Source organism: Lepidochelys olivacea (assembly GCF_965140295.1).
Source record: "Lepidochelys olivacea isolate rLepOli2 genome assembly, chromosome: 11".
Classification (NCBI taxonomy): Eukaryota; Metazoa; Chordata; order Testudines; family Cheloniidae; genus Lepidochelys; species Lepidochelys olivacea.
In genome coordinates this window covers 77,957,490-77,972,477 of record NC_140421.1, presented here as the reverse complement: position 1 = coordinate 77,972,477, position 14,988 = coordinate 77,957,490, and the positions used below count along the sequence as shown (strand labels likewise).

General features: G+C 48.6%; 1 protein-coding gene across 1 annotated transcript in view; it reads right to left on the bottom strand.

Moving 5' to 3' along the window:
• The window catches only part of PCBP3 (poly(rC) binding protein 3), a 107,544-nt gene that overhangs the window by 28,455 nt on the left and 64,101 nt on the right, over positions 1–14,988 (bottom strand). Inside the window, exon 9 of the mRNA XM_084642714.1 lies at positions 8,614–8,655. Coding sequence (XP_084498840.1) covers positions 8,614–8,655 — 42 coding nt within the window. The remainder of the gene's footprint in view (positions 1–8,613; positions 8,656–14,988) is intronic.

Genomic DNA, 14,988 nt, shown 5'->3' with positions numbered 1-14,988 from the left:
CTTGTTTCCCAGGGTACTTGCATTTGTGTACAGGCACTTAAGATAACTAGCCGGTTGCCCTACTTTCTGAGTATGAATCAGGAGGCCTCCCCTGTTATGTTTCCTCCCTGTATCCCACTTCCCCACTTACCTCCAGGCTTAGGTCACCGTCCCCTGACAAACCTAGTTTAAAGCCCTCCTCACTAGGTTAGCAAGCCTGCCTGCAAAGATGCTCTTCCCTCTCTTTGTTAGGTGGATTCCATCTCTTCCTAGCAATCCTTCTTCCTGGAACAACATCCCATGGTTGAAGAATCCAAAGCCCTCTCTCCGACACCACCTGCGCAACCATGCATTTACCTCCACAATTCAATGGTCCCTACCTGGGCCTTTTCCTTCAACAGGGAGGATGGACGAGAACACGACTTGTGCCTCAAACTCCTTTATCCTTCTTCCCAGAGCCACGTAGTCTGCAATAACCCACTCAAGGTCATTCTTGGCACTATCATTGGTGCCCACATGGAGAAACAGGAAGGGGTAGCGGTCCAAGGACTTGATCAGTCTTGGCAGTCTCTCCGTCACATCGTGAATTCTAGCTCCAGGCAAGCAGCACACTTCGAGTCTCCCGGTCTGGACGGCAGATGGATGACTCCATCCCCCTTAGGAGGGAGTCCCCAACCACCACCACCCGTCCCCTCCTCCGCTTTACTCAGGTTCACAGTATAGAACTATGACGACATATCCAGGTAACCAAGCTGCCACGATGGGAGAGCACTAGCTTCTACCAATGTGCAGTGATGCAGAATATCACTACGTACTGGCAAAATGTCTGCTTATACCCTATTACGGGTAACTGGGCAATCTCGTGCATGGCTCTGGCGCATGGCTCAGGGCTGAGATCCCACTATGCTAAAACAGTTCCTATGCTCCTCATATCCAAAGAACCCCTAGCCTCCCAGTCACCACTGGCTTCCCTTCCATTGCAAATTCCAAATGGAGACTACCTGTCTCGGTCTGTACATGAATGCCCAAGGGCCGTCCTTACTGAGACAAAACTCCCATTCACTCAAGTGACCAATTTATCCACGGGAAAACTGAGCAAGGAATTTGGGGTTTGTCCCAGGATGTCCATATTCATTCATTCCTTACAGATAGTTCCAAATCCCCAGGATAACAACATTGCTGAGGTATCAATAAAAAGGGAAAGCTCAAAGACAAATGTGTGTTGCAGCAAGTGAAAGAGCGAATTACTTAGTAAAATTGTTTTCATATTTCCATTAACTAACTAATTGAGCATTGTTTTAAATACTAAAGCCTTGAAAGAGATACAACTACATTACTCAGGCATTGAATGAGGTCTCTGTAAATTCTGCAGGATTTGGCCACAGAGTATTGAACAAATCACAAATATTATTTGCCTGTTACTGACCAGAGCGCAAATGCTTCCACAATGCAGTATATACCATAATGTGCTTTGTTCCTCTGCCAGAGAGCTGCATCATAACAAGAAGAAGTATAGCCTGAGTCAATGCTGGGTGTATTGAGAAGGACAATTAGGAGGAAGGGCATGTTGATCTGACTAGCAAAGTAGACTCATCATATTCACAGTCTATTTAAGGAGAGAACTTGAAATATATAAAACAAAAACTTCTTAGAAAAAATAGACAATGCTGTGTTAAAAGGGATGGGTAACACTGATCTTTGTTAGACTTGACTAAAACAGTGCCTCTAACAGAATTTGGCCCAGTCTGTGTGTTATTACCACTACATTTGGCTGCATAGTAAACATCATTTCAGTAGTTCCCATTTTCAGAAGTGTCATTTGTGTCACCATAAAAGCTTTTATTTGTACGTTAAAAGAAAAGGAGGACTTGTGGCACCTTAGAGACTAACCAATTTATTAGAGCATAAGCTTTCGGGAGCTACAGCTCACTTCCTCAGATGCATATGCATCTGAGGAAGTGAGCTGTAGCTCCCGAAAGCTTATGCTCTAATAAATTGGTTAGTCTCTAAGGTGCCACAAGTGCTCCTGTTCTTTTTGCGAATACAGACTAACACGGCTGTTACTCTGATATTTGTACGTTGTTATGCAAGAAGTAGTGTGTTTTAAACCCGCCTGCCAGAAATACAAATGTTAAACCATACTGATTATTGAACAACATGAGATTTGCAATGGGTTGTTCAACAGCAGATTGCACAACACAGAGTGATGGGGGTGACAGCTAAGATTTTCAGAGGGGTCTAGGAGAATTAGGTGCCCACACCTCATTGATGCTCATTGGGAGTTGAGCACCTAATTCCCTTTGGCTCCTTTGCCAACAGCATCTGCCAATGGTTCACAAAGAGTGCTGTCAAGAGGTTGCCATTGTTTGCCCTCATGCTGAACTGAGAGGCCACCGTGGCATATTTTGTTTTTGTAATGACATCTGTTGCATAAGTGATATGAAGTGCTACGCACGTGTGTCACAGGGATGGGGTGATCCAGTCCAACATGTCACATAGCCTAGAGTTGTATGATCATGTTATAAGGGATGCTGTTGTGAAGCATAAGCGAAGGGGACACAACGGAAGTTGCCCATGGAACCTTAATTCTAAATGCTCTGGGCCAGACTGTCCACTGAAGCTATGCCAGTTTACACCAGGGGAGCATCTGGCTTCCTGGCAGCACGCAATTAAATCTCTGTCTTCACGTTGCAGTAAAGCAGCCTTTTGCATCTTATTTCTTTATTGTTTATAAAAAAGGACAAACATTTAAAATAAATCATGTTTTCTATTTTTATCAGTATTTTGTCAAAAAAATATGTCCCAATAGTCATCTGTATACTTTCTCCTCAAAAATCTTCTGTATTCCCTTCATCCCCATCACCACTACAGAATAATAAAAGCAGCAACAAATGTGAATACTGGCAAGAATGAATAAAAATTGCAAAACTTGATGTGGACTGTGCAGGCTTATGCGAAATATCCATGCAGCTCTCTGTCCAATAAGGTATTGTCTTTATTTGTGATTAACATATTCTAGGGACATAGTAAATCAAAACCAATAAGGTTACCTATCAAACAAAAGGAGACTCTGGTATCCTGTTAGTAGCTAGCAAGAGCTGAGGTCAGTAAGCGTCTGCCTGGTACACAAAGGATACATGTATTCCACAGACCTCACCTTGCCCTGGTCTCCCATCTAAGTACTAACCAGGCCCATATCTGCTTAGCATTTAAATACAAGCATCAGGACACTCAAGCATATTAATAGCAACACAGCTCCTGTCTATCACTCATCCAGCGACTGGCTCTTCAATCAACACACTCCACAAATTTCATAAAATGATTGCCAACTATAGAGAAAGTGACCTTCTCACCCACTGCTGAAATGCAACCTAAGTAGAAGCTGGCAGCTTTCAAACTGTGCACAGAAAAAATATACAACAAAGGAGTCCAGGAAGGGAAGAATATCATAACCAATGGAAATGCCACAGATTTCAGGGAGTAGAATTTCACCATGGCACTCATTTTTGTGGAAAGTGCAAAGGCATTTCTACTGAACACAACTGATCAGGACCTCCACTTTACACTTTGTGTAAAAGTTGGGGTTCTAGCAGCACAAAGCTACTAACCCATCTGATGTCCGACCTCAGCGCTGCCTCCGAGGGAAGAGCCCCACCTCCCGACTCTCCAATATTACTTTCTAAAGCACCTGCCGGTATGTGTCGTAGCTGCAAGGCTCACATCCAAGTACTGATTATGGCCAACCTTCATAGCTTAGAAGATCCGACAAAATCACATCATGAGGCCCACAGAATGCATTTGCAAACAGACTAACAGAATATGAGCTTGATATTCCATTAAATCACTAGGATCAGTATTCATGACCCTCATGGGTTTATCATATCCTGAACTGTCTCTGAGGCTGTGCATGCAAACAGACACAATGGAGCTCATCTTAGGCAACAGCCTGACCACAGTACGCAGAGGAATATGCCTTCATCACGGTCTAATCACCACTTCCTGCAGGAGGGTCCTTCCACTATGCTAATGCGGCAATGGACCAGCTCTAAGAGTCTGGTCTCCATGACTCATGGACTTTAAGGCCAGAAGGGACCATCGTGATCGTCTAGTCTGACCTCCCGCACATTGTAGGCCACAGAATCTCACCCACCCCATCTTCTAAAACAGTAGTTCTCAACCAGGGGTCTGGGGCGTGAGCAGGTTTCAGGGTCCGCCAAGCAGGACCAGTGTTAGATTTGCTGGGGCCCAGGGCAGAAAGCCAGAGTCCTACTGCATGGGGCTGAAGTGTGGGGCCCTGAGCCTCACCACCTGGGGCTGAAGCAGAAGCCTGAGCAACTTAGCTTCACGGTGCCGCTTGTGGCATGGGGTCCTGGGCAACTGACCTGCTTGCTACCCCCTAACGCCGGCACTCACTTTTAGATGCAGAAAACCAGTTCTTGGGGCACAGGTGGGCCATGGAGTTTTTATAGTATGTCTGGGGGGGCCTCAGAAAGAAAAGGTTGAGAACCCCTCCTCTAAAAGACCCGAACCTCTGGCTGAGTTACTGAACCCTCAAATCATGATTTAAAGTCTTCAAGTTACAGAGAATCCACCACTGACACTAGTTCAAACCAGCAAGTGACCCATGCCCCATGCTGCAGAGGAAGGCAAAAATCCCCCAGGGTCTCTGCCAGTCTGACCCAGGGGGAAATTTCTTCCCGACCCCAAATATGGCCATCAGTTCGACCCTGAGCATGTGGGCAAGACCCACCAGTCAGACACCTGGGAAAGAATTGTCTGTAGTAACTCAGAGCCCTCCCCACCCAGTGTCCCATCTCCAGCTGTTGGGGATTTTTGCTACTAGCAGTCAGATGAGCCACATGCCACTGTAGGTAATCTTATCATACCATCCCCTCCATAAATTTCAAGCTCAGTCTTGAAACAAGCTAGTTTTTTGCCCCCTACTGCTCCCTTTGGGAGACTGTTCCAGGACTTCACTCCTCTGATGGTTAGAAAACTTGTTAATGGTCAGTTTATATCCATTTGTTCATGTGTCAACATTGGCACTTAACTTAAATAACTTCTCTCCCTCCCTGGTGTTTATCCCTTTGACGTATTTAGAGAGAGTAATACACCCATGTTTCTCTCTTTCTTTCTCCTCCTCTGTTACGTTCCCAGCTTAGACCAAAAATTCTTGTTTTAGTTACTAAGTGCATGACCTTGCACTTTGCACTATTTTAGTTTTTATGTTTTCCCCTTTTCTTCCCTTCCTTTTTGCCTCTGAAATAGGCGGTGGTAGAAAAAGGTAAACATGAAATAATGAAAAAGTTCCATTTTGGGTTTCAAAAAGCAAAAAAAGAGGGGGGTGGATTTCAGGGGTCATTCCTTCAACCAAGGAGCCTGTAGTCTCTAGGAACGGACTATAGATAAGAAACCTGCTCAGACAAAGATAGTAACTTGCTGAAGTTACAGTTTAGTCACTGGAAAGTGTCTTTTGTTCATTTTGTTTATAACCTTTGTGGTAAGACACCTTCTCTGTCTCACTGGGCGTACCACTTCCCTCTCTGGCGGTGCCTGGGGTAAATCAGTCCACTCTGGACAGTGTTTGTCTTCCCACTCGGGGTTTATTTATCAATGTTTTCAAGGTAGGCCTCGGGGCAGGCCCAACGAGGGCTCCTCCACCAAACAAAAGAAACAAATTCACAAACACAAAATAAAGGGGGATTCCTTTTCCTGACCCCCTCTCTGGAGGGGGGTTGTCCTGTTGCTGGCCCCAGGGTGCAGGTCCTTCCCCTAAACAGGCAGTCAGCTTGGTTGTTTCCCCTGTAGAGATGAGAGCAGCCTCTCACCCTGGAGAAGCCTGTCTCTTTCCCTCCCAGCTCCCTGAGGAGGGGTTTTTAAAGGCCTCAGGCAGCCCTTAATTGGATTCAGGTGTCCCTAGTTGACCTGAGGTAGCCCCTTCTCAGCTTATAGGGCAGGGGTTGGCAACCTTTGGCACGCGGCCCATCAGGTTAATGGGCTGGCGGGCTGCGAGACATTTTGTTTACGTTGACCGTCTTCAGGCATGGACCCCCGCAGCTCCCAGTGGCTGCGGTTCGCTGTTCCCAGGCAATGGGAGCTGCGGGAAGCGGAGGCCAGCATGTCCCTGCGGCTCGTGCCACTTTCTGCAGCTCCCATTGGCCAGGAACGGGGAACCATGGCCACTGGGAGCTGCGGGGGGGGGGGGGGGCGTGCCTGCGGCCAGTCAACATAAACGAAATGTCTCGTGGCCCACCAGTGGATTACCCTGATGGGCCACGTGCCGAAGATTGCTGACCCCCATTATAGGGAAAAGGGCCTTTATCTTTCTAGGGCTAACACACCCGCCCACCTCCTGCAACCCAAGAGGACCACCCTCTTGAAGCTGCACCACTTGACTTTGTCACACCTCTCAGATCGCTTTCACCCGTACTTGAAATCACTTAAGCCTATATCCTTTGTTAATAAACTCAGGCTTGTTTTGTTACACACCCATCCCAGTGCTGTGTGTTAGCAGGGGAGGGGAAGTCCTCAGCCAGCCTAGCAGGGTGCTGTGTGCTCACTCTCTCTGGAGGCAGCGGGTCCCAGGGAGAGGGGCTGGACGCTGCAGGGAGGCGTCCCTGGGAGCTCCGGGAGTGGGGATCGCTGCGGGGCAGGGCTGGACTGGCAGATGCTGCAGGGTTTGCTGGCAAGGCAGGCAGGCTGGCGTGTCAGGGACAGATTCCCAGCTTAGCCGCAGCAAAGCGCCCTCCCGCTAAGGCACAGCGGTAACGCAGTGGCTCACAGATCTGGGTGAGTTGAGCAAGTCGTCACAGTGTCATTCAATCAGGCTTCCAGCTGGGCCAGGGCATGGCAATCGCATGATCTTGGCAGTCACTGGTCTTCTCGCGACAACGAACAGAGGTGGGACATCTGGGCTCACACTGCTAGGTTGGTCAGTGGCTTTAGGTACTAGTGACTACAAGGTGCTGCTGATCCAGCTGTGGCCCCTGGCAGGTCAGGGCTGTAGTCCTTAAAAGTAGCTCCACTTATTTTAGGGGAGTGCAAAGGGCTGTTTTGGCTGCCTGCTATGGTGTCTCTGTCACTCCTCTTCAGCACCTGTGTGAAGCCACTGGGGAAGGTCATAAAGACCTCAGGGCCAAAGTGTCACCAATAGGCAGAGGACACCCAGCTCTGTCTCGCCTCCTCTTTGACTCTGGGCGGGACCATGTCCTTGCTTTCCTAGAGATGGATGGGGTCCTGGATAGAAGCCAATTGGCTTAAACCACCCACCTGAATAAGCACACCTGTTGTAAAAGTGGTCCCCAACCTTGAGGTCTTACTAGACTCACTCTTACTCGAGCACTCACCAAGAGCAGTGTAGCTGGGAGTTCTTCCTTTCACCTATAGAAGGCTAAGAGACTGCCTCTTTTCACCCCGCCTCAGTGCACGTGCCTTCGTTCACACCCACTATTATAAAACATATGGTTTTGCCTTCTTCCCTGTGTCTCCTCCCACTAAGGAGGGAATGCTGCAAAATGACAAAGACCGGGCCAAGAAGGGAAGATACGGAACAGGCCTACACCCCAGGAGAGAGTTGTCTCCTGGAGATGGTGGCGTCTGTATCCATCCCGCCTTCCCTTGGGGGACCTGTCAAGAAGGATAATTTTAAATTTCTGCTGGAGGCTGCATATGAGCCACATGGGTGAAAGCTGCAGAGGGGATGTGTTTACTCCTTGCTCACCTGTGCCCAGCTTTTCTCACTAGAAATAAGCATTAACCAGGAATGAATTTGGCACAGAACCTCCTTTTCTTTCTCTCCTCCATCTGTCGCCTCCCCCATTGACTAACATTAAGATCAACAGAAAAAAATCCTCACCCTTACCAGAAAAGACAGAGAGCACCAAGGGCCTTCCTATACAGCCCTGACTGGGAATTGAACTCAACACAGCAACCTGTACTGCCCTTCATTTCTAGGGAACTTTTGCATGTTGCTTGTAAGCCATGTCAAAGAGAGAGCTTGGGACATTTCGTCCCTTCCGCCAAAACACAAGGAATGGGTGCATCTATGCTTAGGTGACTGATCAGTTTGACTGCAAAATCAATCCTCAGTCTAAAATAATAGTGGGGAGAGAATTCAGCAGCACCAGATGCCCAGACTTCCTTTGCAATACAATTGACAACATACCCAAAGACAGACCAACCTGTGGGAAGGCACCGCTTTTAGAAAGCAAAGTCTATGAGACAGCCATAAGTCTCTAAGCTTTCAAATATACCTACCCCCTCACAAGAGCACCCGGATAAGCCAGTGTACGCATTTCATTAGCAACATTTTATGGAGGGAGGGACACAGAGGGAAAAGACTATTTTTGACCATTCTCTGGGGCACAAAATGCATATAGGGTTTGTCTTAGTAAAGGGATAGCACTGAACAATACAAAGAATTTAACATCAGGCCAAGTCCTCAATATTAATAAAGTTTAGTGCTAATAGGTTAAAAGGCTATTCAAGGTATTACAGATACTACACAGAGACTGTTACTTTGAGAATATGCTATTAATATTATTGTCTAATATTAATATTCGTAGTAATTAACAGTATCATGCAGGTGACATAAAAGAGCAAAATGGGTATAAGAAAAATTAGGGTAAAACTCACATCCGGGTGTGGAATTGCATATTGTCCCTGAATTGTATAGGCCTGTGAAAGGAAAAGATATGTCATTAGACTTGGTTGTCGGGTCTATTTAAGCCCTATGCCTCAGCTGCAGCTTTCATCTAAATCCCTTCCCCCTTTAATAGCCAATCTGGGAAGGGGGAGAAGCCCCCTATGATTTTTGGGAAAGTATTTTTATGTATAAATGAAGCCAGACCAGGCATCCACCTCCTCCCCATAAAGAACCCTATCATCACTCTTAAAACCGTTCCTCTCACAACAGGTGTCAGCACTGGTTTTTTGGACTGGCCACTATAAAGCACTCAGCCCCCCAGGCTGACGGCACACTGTTAACCTTCGCATTACGCAATGAGCCTGCCTCTCGGCTTGAAATGATTTCTGTCACAGAGAGCAGCGCTGCCCACTACAAATGCCCACTCCAGAGCCGTCCCTTAACAATACACAATTATAGCAAAGGTACGTATGAGTCCCCAAGTGCCGCTCTTTGGATTACAGGGTCCTCATTTAGAGGTCAGCACTGGGATGTCACCGCAGAATTGCTACACAGTCCTTACACCCAATGCACAAATTGCCCTGAAGGTTTTTGAACAGCGGCACGCTTGGGAAGCTGTATAAATACATAGTGGCAGCGGGCTAGCTTGGAAAATCCCTTGTCATGTGACGACTTCCAATCTCTCCAGTGTGAATCTGGTTAAGTAACTCTAAGGATATGAGTAGGGCCCTATCAAATTCAGGGTCCATTTTGATCAATTTCATGGCCAGAGGGTTTTTAAATTGGTCAATTTAATGTTTTTTGTTGTTTACATCTGAAATTTCACAGTGTTGTAATCATGGGGTCCCAACCCACAAGGTACCAGGAGGTCCTGCCATTCCAGAGCTGCCACGCAAGGGAAGGACAAGTCCTGACCCTTCCCAGACTAGCAGGGACTCACAGCTAGGAGCCCCCCGAGCTGAGGCGCTCCCAGGAGCAGGGGGATATTGGACCCACCTCCACAAGTCTCCTCCAGCTGCAGGAACCTCTGGGACTGGAGCTTCCTGCAGAAGGAGAGGCACTCCGAGGTGGGTCTGATCTCCCCCTGAGAACGAGAGTGGCCGTGCAGGGGAAGGACAAGTCCTCTCCCTCCCCAGCCCATGCAGGACTTGCAGCTAGGAGCCCCCTGACTGAGGCGGTCCCAGCAGTAAGGGGGAGATCAGATTTCACGGAGAAGGGCTTATTTCATAGTCTGTGACACATTTTTCAGGGCCATGAAATTGGTAGGACCCTAGTTACGAGGTTGCAGGAAAGGGCGCCATGTTGGGTGATCAGAATGCTGCTGTGTTTGTACCGAAGAGGAGATATGTAGTCGGCACTATTGTATCACAGGGGCTGAGACTGGGGGCTTGTCTACACAGCAGCGCTTAGTCATGACGCTACCTATGCTGATGGGAGAGCTTCTCCGGTCGGTGCCAGTTCTCCTCCTCCCCCAGAGGCAGGAGCTATGTGACTGGTTTTCCAACCCCCTGAGCAATGTCGTTATTCCGACATAAGCCTGCAGTGTAGACCAGGGCTGGGAGGTCCCAACTATGGAAACATTTGAGTGGAAAGCAAATGAATGTATTCATCCCTGGATTCCATGCTGTGCCATGAAACACGTATCACATGTGGTTCTTAGGGGTTACACTGGCCATCTGTTCCCTCTGTGTATCATGGAAGTTCCTTCTAGGAGCTGATGGGCATTCTACATGCTGTGGAACTGAGACCATTACAAGCCAGGCAGGAGGCATTTAGGCCACATCTATGCTGCAATGGTGGAGGGGGAAGGTAGACATACCCGCGCTAGCTTTAATGTAGCTAGCTCACTAAAAATAGTAGTAAAGACATGGCAGCATGGGCTGTACAAGCCCGCTTGGCCTCCCTGGGTCCATGTTGTCATTGCTAGCCTCCCCTGAAGCCCCCATCACTGCATCCTTTTTAGCGTGCGAGCCAGATGAAAGCGAGTGCGGGTACTTCTGCCAGAGCCGTAAATCACACCATGCTGCAGAGACCAATCCTTAGAGAGAGGGTGGGCTGCGGGTTTGAATTTATTTCTGAGGACCTTTTTCTTTTATCTAGAGACCATCCTTTCATGATAGTCCAGCTTGAATTTAGAAGTTGCACAGCTGAACAGACAACACACCTGCAAGCCTGAGTCACCTCTAATGACCAGCCTGATCCCTCAGGGACTGGCCATCTGACAGGAGCTCAGCAACCTCAAGTCAGGGCTGGGCCCTAGCTTTCTAATAGCTTGCACCATAATTGATAGAGCTAAATAGCTTTGTACTGGGGGAGGGGGGGATGAAAAGTGACATCCCACAAACTTAATATACAGCAGATATTTGGAAAGTCGGTATTAACCAGGGCTCTGAATTTGCCAGCTTGCTGCTACACTTATGGCCGGAGAATGAAAAAGCAAATGATGTGCACAGAACGTACCAACTGCAAAGGGCACCAACTACTTCCCTTTCCCCCCTGTACATGGCCTATAGTCCTACCCAGGATAGATCATTCTGAAACGACAGCCTAACAGTGCAGCTATAGTGTCCTTCCTCCAGACAGAACTTCCACCTGTCAGTGGGAGTGTAGCCAGAGGAAGGTTTCCACTGGCAGAACTGAATCCTTTAGTCATCTACCCTGCAAAACATTATGGCTGGGATTTGCAAAGCCAGGTAAGAGATTAGGACACCCAGTTTCCCTTACAGTTAGCAGGAATTGGACATCCAAATCCCACATGTGGCTTTGAAAATTTCAGCCCATAGACGTCAGTCCAGGGTCTGTGGCTGGTGTAGGGAAAAGGGGGCTAAGGAAATGTCTCTGTCCTTGGTACTGACTTCAACAGACTGCAATTTCCCCCTCCTGGCCACTGCAGATGAATTGTCTCTATCCACTGTCCAAAAGGGACATAGCAAAGATCACCGAAACAGCAACGTTGTGCAGAGTGAGTGTGATTTGCTTCTCAGGTCTGACAAAAGGTTTGCTCAGCCCTGCAGCTCAGCATCCTGGAAGAGTTTGTTTAGAAAGAAACACTCAAATCGGTGACAGAATGGCCTGTAATGTGTAGAATTAGCAATGAAAGGTCCAATTCTGTTTTACGTCATTGATGGTGTAAGTGAGCTCAGAATCAGACCCTAAACCCTTCAGTTATTTAGGTGTTTGTGATGTCATCGTTAGCTTTTGTAGGGGTAACACAAAATCCTGCTCTCGGGTCTTAGAAAGTGAGAAATATTTTGTTTAAAATTATAAAATGTCCAGTATTTATACACTTTTAATCTGTACATACATTATGTTACTACATTAGGGTGAAATGAAACCCTGAGCAGAGATGCAGCAGAAGTCCAGTGTGCCATTTACGTCTCACTTATGCCCTCAAAATAGAGCGCAAGTGGCATTTAAGTGGCATGTAGGCCTTGTGGTGGCTCTCTGCATTGTGGTGAATTTCACCCTCTGTAGTTCAGGGTGTTTCCTAGGTATCTTCAGCAAAGTTTTGCAACAATCCTTTAACATACTCTTTTTATCACTTTGAAAATAAGCATTATTGTCTGCCAACAGCTGTAGACGCCTTATTGCTAAGGAGTTTACTGGGTAATAAAACATATCTGATTAAATAAAACATTTTTCAGATGATTCCAAATTAAATGGCATAAAGGATGGATAACACTTTGTAAAGGGAGAGTAAAGACAGCAAAGAAGAGGAAAGTCTGGTAACCTTTGAAAAGTTACATCACTCGTTGCAAACAACAAGCTGTTTGGCTCAGTAACATCCTCAGCTTGGTGGGGTGAAGATCAATAACAAGTGTAGAGAAATTGGACACAAAAGCCAATTCAGTGGTTTCTTGCCATCAAAAATGCTATTATCTGATTCTTAGAACATTGACAAAGATAAGGTGGGTGAGGTAACATATTTTATTGGCATTATACATGTCCACGGTCTCCAAAGGGTTAAATTCCCATCGCTAAATCTTTCACTCCCTAGGCTGTATTCACACAGGGTATAGTAATAGGAAGGAAAACAGACTGAGGATGTTCTCTAAATTGTTCAATTTTTCCTTTAAATTTCCATTTGATATTTTGCTTTAATTTTGTTTAAATGACCAGGCTCTGAAGATAGTTCATTGGTCAGCTCCGAATTACCAATCAGCTCCAAAAGTATCAGTAATATACATACTTATTTCTACTGGGGACTCAGTAACTAGAGATGTAGAAATGAAAAATGGTCCAATAAGCACAACATTAAATAATGTCCAAAATAAACAGTCCAACCTCTTGAGGCTATTCTGTGATATCTTTTGATGATTACATACAGAGTTAGCCACAGATAGGACGGTGTCTCGGACAGATGCAAATCAACTTTCTTCAAAAATAAACTGGGTACAGTAGTTGTTTTTAAAAGGTCAACATTTCCCAACAGAAACCCCAGAGATATTGCCAGTCCAAAGCACATGGAAAAACCATAGAGTGCTAATTGTCAGAAAACACTGACATTTTAATGGGAACCACTGTAAATATATTTGAAAATACTGGAGTTTTACTACAGGTCAAAATGCACCTTGAGCTGATCTACATGCAACTTCCCATTCCCCCATGGACCTGGTCCACCCTGGAGTTTTCTCAAACACCTCCCTGCTGCTGCTATGTGGCATACCAGTGACCCAAAGGGACAAGTTGCTTTGACGCAGGAGGTCCCATGGAATCCGTCAGGTGTGGGGCCTTCCCTCCCTGGAGAGACAGGGGTTGTGGGGCCTAAACTGTGCCATCCGCACCGAGGGCCGGGATCTGTGGGTGGCTCCTGAAAGAGCCACGTTGCCAGGGCTCAGAGGTGGGGGGGGCTCTTGGAAGCATGGAGGGGAAAGCTGTAACGAGTTGCTGAAGGCGCAGTGTGCTCTAACCTGTACGACCTCGGTGCTGGGCAGCAGTGGAATCTGCAGTGCCCAGCCAGCCCCTAGCCCTGCGCCCTGCTAACCCGCAGAGCCTTCCCTTGCACAGTCCCTACAGAGGGGCTCCCAACGGATCTGGAGCACACCGTGGAAGTGGCACTCCCCTCTTCCAAGATCAGAGCTGCCGAGTCCTGCCCAGCTCCAGGGGTGCCATGTGTCACCAGGAACCGTCCCCGACTCCCCTCAGGGTGCCCCAGGCCCCGGGACTGCACTGGCAAGGAGGCAGGAGCACTCCCTCTCTGCACAGGAGGTTGGGTCTGGCAGATGCATGAGCAGCTGGGGAATGGGAAGTCAGCAGTGACTGGGGAGCCTGCAAAAGTCAGTGGGGGCCAGAGCATCTCAGGGAGTCGGGCTCAGAGTGTAGCGGACTGGGTTCACTGAGTCATTGCGGGTGGGGTGGGGTGGGGTGGAGAGAAAGCGCTGGTGGAGCCTGAGGCTGGTGGGGGTTGCTGAGGGGATGGGAGACCCTGAGACTGTGGGGGGATGTTGGGGATGGAACAGCCTGAAGTGGGGACGGGGGAAGAGCCTTAGCAGTTGGCAGGATTGCTGGTGGGGGAGAGCCTGAGGCCGTTGGGGGGTTGTTGTGGGGATGGAACAGCCTGAGGTGGGTGGGGAGCGGCAGAGCCTGAGGCCGTTGGGGGGTTGTTGTGGGGATGGAACAGCCTGAGGTGGGTGGGGTGTGGCAGAGCCTGAGGCCGTTGGGGGGTTGTTGTGGGGATGGAACAGCCTGAGGTGGGTGGGGAGCGGCAGAGCCTGAGGCTGTTGGGGGGTTGTTGTGGGGATGGAACAGCCTGAGGTGGGTGGGGAGCGGCAGAGCCTGAGGCTGTTGGGGGGTTGTTGTGGGGATGGAACAGCCTGAGGTGGGTGGGGTCTGGCAGAGCCTGAGGCTGTTGGGGGGTTGTTGTGGGGATGGAACAGCCTGAGGTGGGTGGGGTCTGGCAGAGCCTGAGGCTGTTGGGGGGTTGTTGTAGGGATGGAACAGCCTGAGGTGGGTGGGGTGCGGCAGAGCCTGAGGCCGTTGGAGGGTTGTTGTGGGGATGGAACAGCCTGAGGTGGGTGGGGTGCGGCAGAGCCTGAGGCTGTTGGGGGGTTGTTGTGGGGATGGAACAGCCTGAGGTGGGTGGGGAGCGGCAGAGCCTGAGGCTGTTGGGGGGTTGTTGTGGGGATGGAACAGCCTGAGGTGGGTGGGGTGCGGCAGAGCCTGAGGCTGTTGGAGGGTTGTTGTGGGGATGGAACAGCCTGAGGTGGGTGGGGTGCGGCAGAGCCTGAGGCCGTTGGGGGGTTGTTGTGGGGATGGAACAGCCTGAGGTGGGTGGGGTGTGGCAGAGCCTGAGGCTGTTGGGGGGTTGTTGTGGGGATGGAACAGCCTGAGGTGGGTGGGGTGCGGCAGAGCCTGAGGCTGTTGGG